Source organism: Sphaeroforma arctica (assembly GCF_001186125.1).
Source record: "Sphaeroforma arctica JP610 unplaced genomic scaffold supercont1.2915, whole genome shotgun sequence".
NCBI classification, from domain to species: Eukaryota; class Ichthyosporea; order Ichthyophonida; genus Sphaeroforma; species Sphaeroforma arctica.
The window spans coordinates 1-2,352 of NW_014037643.1; the positions used below are offsets into that span (position 1 = coordinate 1).

The window sequence follows — 2,352 nt, forward strand, 5'->3', positions numbered from 1 at the left end:
GTATGTGTGTATGTGTGTCTATATATATATATATGTGTGTGTGTGTGTGTGTGTGTGTGTGAGTGTGTGTGTGTGTACACGTGCACGTGTGTGTGTGTGTGTGTGAGAGAGTGTGTGTGTATGTATGTGATCGGGAATAATTTCTTCTTGTGTAAGGTTAGCCACAATCTGCGCCATACGGCAAAACATATCAGTACAAACTCAAATCTCATATTGCATGATTTTTTCGGTTTTTATTATCGATTACATTCATATCCTGTTAAAAACGAGTTCGGTTGAAAGTATATGAAATTGATTCACTTCTTACGCAAAAGAGGTAGCATTGTTTGCGTACGTGAACCAGTACATGCTTTCGGTTCCGGCCTTCTGCAAAGAGTTCACAACTCCCCACTGGAAATCAGAATAACTGGGAATGCCTCCCTGGTTCGCATAGCGCTCTACGTCATAAGCCACTTGAACCGCAAATACCTTGGCGTGGTCATTAATTCCCCCGAGGAAGTTATCCTGACTTTGCGCGACGGCCATAAGCTCCAAGAATTGGGTCTTCCATGCTAGGGCCATAATATGACCAACCGGATCGCAAGCGAAGGGCATAGTCGAGTCGCGCCCACCAGAACCGGTGACATTGCACAAGGATTGGTCAAAGGTAGTATCGAACCAATGAGGTGTTTCAGGGCATGTGGTGGTGGTATCGCCTCCTTGGCCTCTTTGTCCCCTTTGTCCTCCAGTTGGGGATCCTCCAGCGGCAAATGCAGTGGCATCCACACCTTCTTCAGGTGGTGTGACCATCATGTCGGTGTCCATAGCAGCCATCTCCTCTGTAGTCATTACATTTCCTGCCTGTGTACTGTTGTCAGTACCCTCTGCAGTTGGGCGGCCACCCTGTCCACCATCACCTCCTCCCTGTCCAAAACCATCTTCTGTTGACGAGTATGCGTCATCAAAGCCACAGCTGGCCTGGATAAGAGCCTCGGAATAATCCCAGGGGATGTACTCGATGGTCCCATTTTGGGGAACGTATAGATAATAGTTGTGATTGTAATACGAATTGTCTGTGCTATCGGCAAATAATCTATGAGCACTATCCCAGTTCAGCAACAAGTAGTTGACCACCATGGTGTTTAGGAATGAGGTGGAATCCACTCGACCATCCAGAATGGCCTGGGCGGCTGTCTCGTCACAGTTATCACCAGCCAAGCACTCAATGGAAAGCTGTGCCACTTCAGAGAGCTTATCAAGGCCTGTGAAATCATCGTCGCCATACTCCTTGGGTTCGAAATCATTTATGTTCAAATCGTAGGTTGGATTAGGGTGCCCGGCGCACGGGTACCATACCTCTTTCCACATAGCACCCAGAGAAACGTTCTCCTCCGTGTAATGCGAGTCAACGAATATGTCATCAACTTCCTCTATAAAATCGTAGACGCCGTAATACTCATCGTTGACAAACACGCGCGCTACGGCTACCCTAGGGCTATTGGTAAGTCGTTCTCCTAGGACTGTGTAGGCCAATCGCTCACCAATCATTGAATCGTCGTCTTGAATACCATTGAATACAAGTTTCTTCAGCCCGTAGAACCGCTGCTTGCTCTCCTGGTCGTAGTCGTCCGCGAATTCGTTCGAGTCGACTTTCCAACTCAAAGTACGACAGGAAGTTGAATTCTCTATTATAGCGCCATAAGATCCGTTTTCTGTACTCACACAGCCCTTGTAACTACCAGAACTTCCTTTGTACCGGCACCCAGCACCTATGAGCGTCAATGGCTCTACGGTATCGACGTTGGACTCTGTGAGGGGATCAACATAATTGAGTGTCACGTTACAGGGAACGTACACTTCTTGTGTTGGATCGGCATTAAGGAAGGCAATACTGTCTTCCGTCATCACTAAGTTGTACGATATTATCTGTGTTGCATCAAATAGCGAAGCTACCTCGTCTGCCTCAGTAAGGTTGGCTGCTTCGACTATGCTCGATGCCGCCAAGGCCGAGACTGCCAATGCTGTGTATGTGAATTTCATCCTGTTCAATACTTAGTGTTGTTTATGTTTATGTTTCTTTGTGTCGTATAGTCGTATAGTGTGTTTGTTTATTCCTCATCAGCATGGCGGCCGTCTTTATATACCACGCGGAGTTGCCCACGAGATCAGCTAGAGAGTTGCAAACTTGCAACGAAAGGCACACTAATACATCTTGTCTCTACAGGATTTTAGACCTCAAGTGTTATAAAGATACTCAATTCAACAACAGAGAAAGTAGCTTTTCATATTTCGGGGAAATATGTCCGTGTCCTTAGGCCTCAGACTCGGAGTTCTAAATTTAGGTACACTACGTCTGTACGTCACTATTCACAA

The 2,352-nt window shown here is 46.5% G+C and overlaps 1 protein-coding gene across 1 annotated transcript; it reads right to left on the reverse strand.

Annotated features, from left to right (window-relative positions):
- Positions 1–303: 303 nt before the first annotated feature.
- Positions 304–2,073, reverse strand: SARC_13118 (hypothetical protein; the record flags this gene model as incomplete). The annotated part of the gene is made up of 1 exon (XM_014292758.1): positions 304–2,073. The coding sequence occupies exon 1, from the start codon at positions 2,017–2,019 to the stop codon at positions 304–306; it is 1,716 nt and encodes a 571-aa protein (XP_014148233.1). The 5' UTR covers positions 2,020–2,073.
- Between the last annotated feature and the right edge of the window lie 279 nt (positions 2,074–2,352).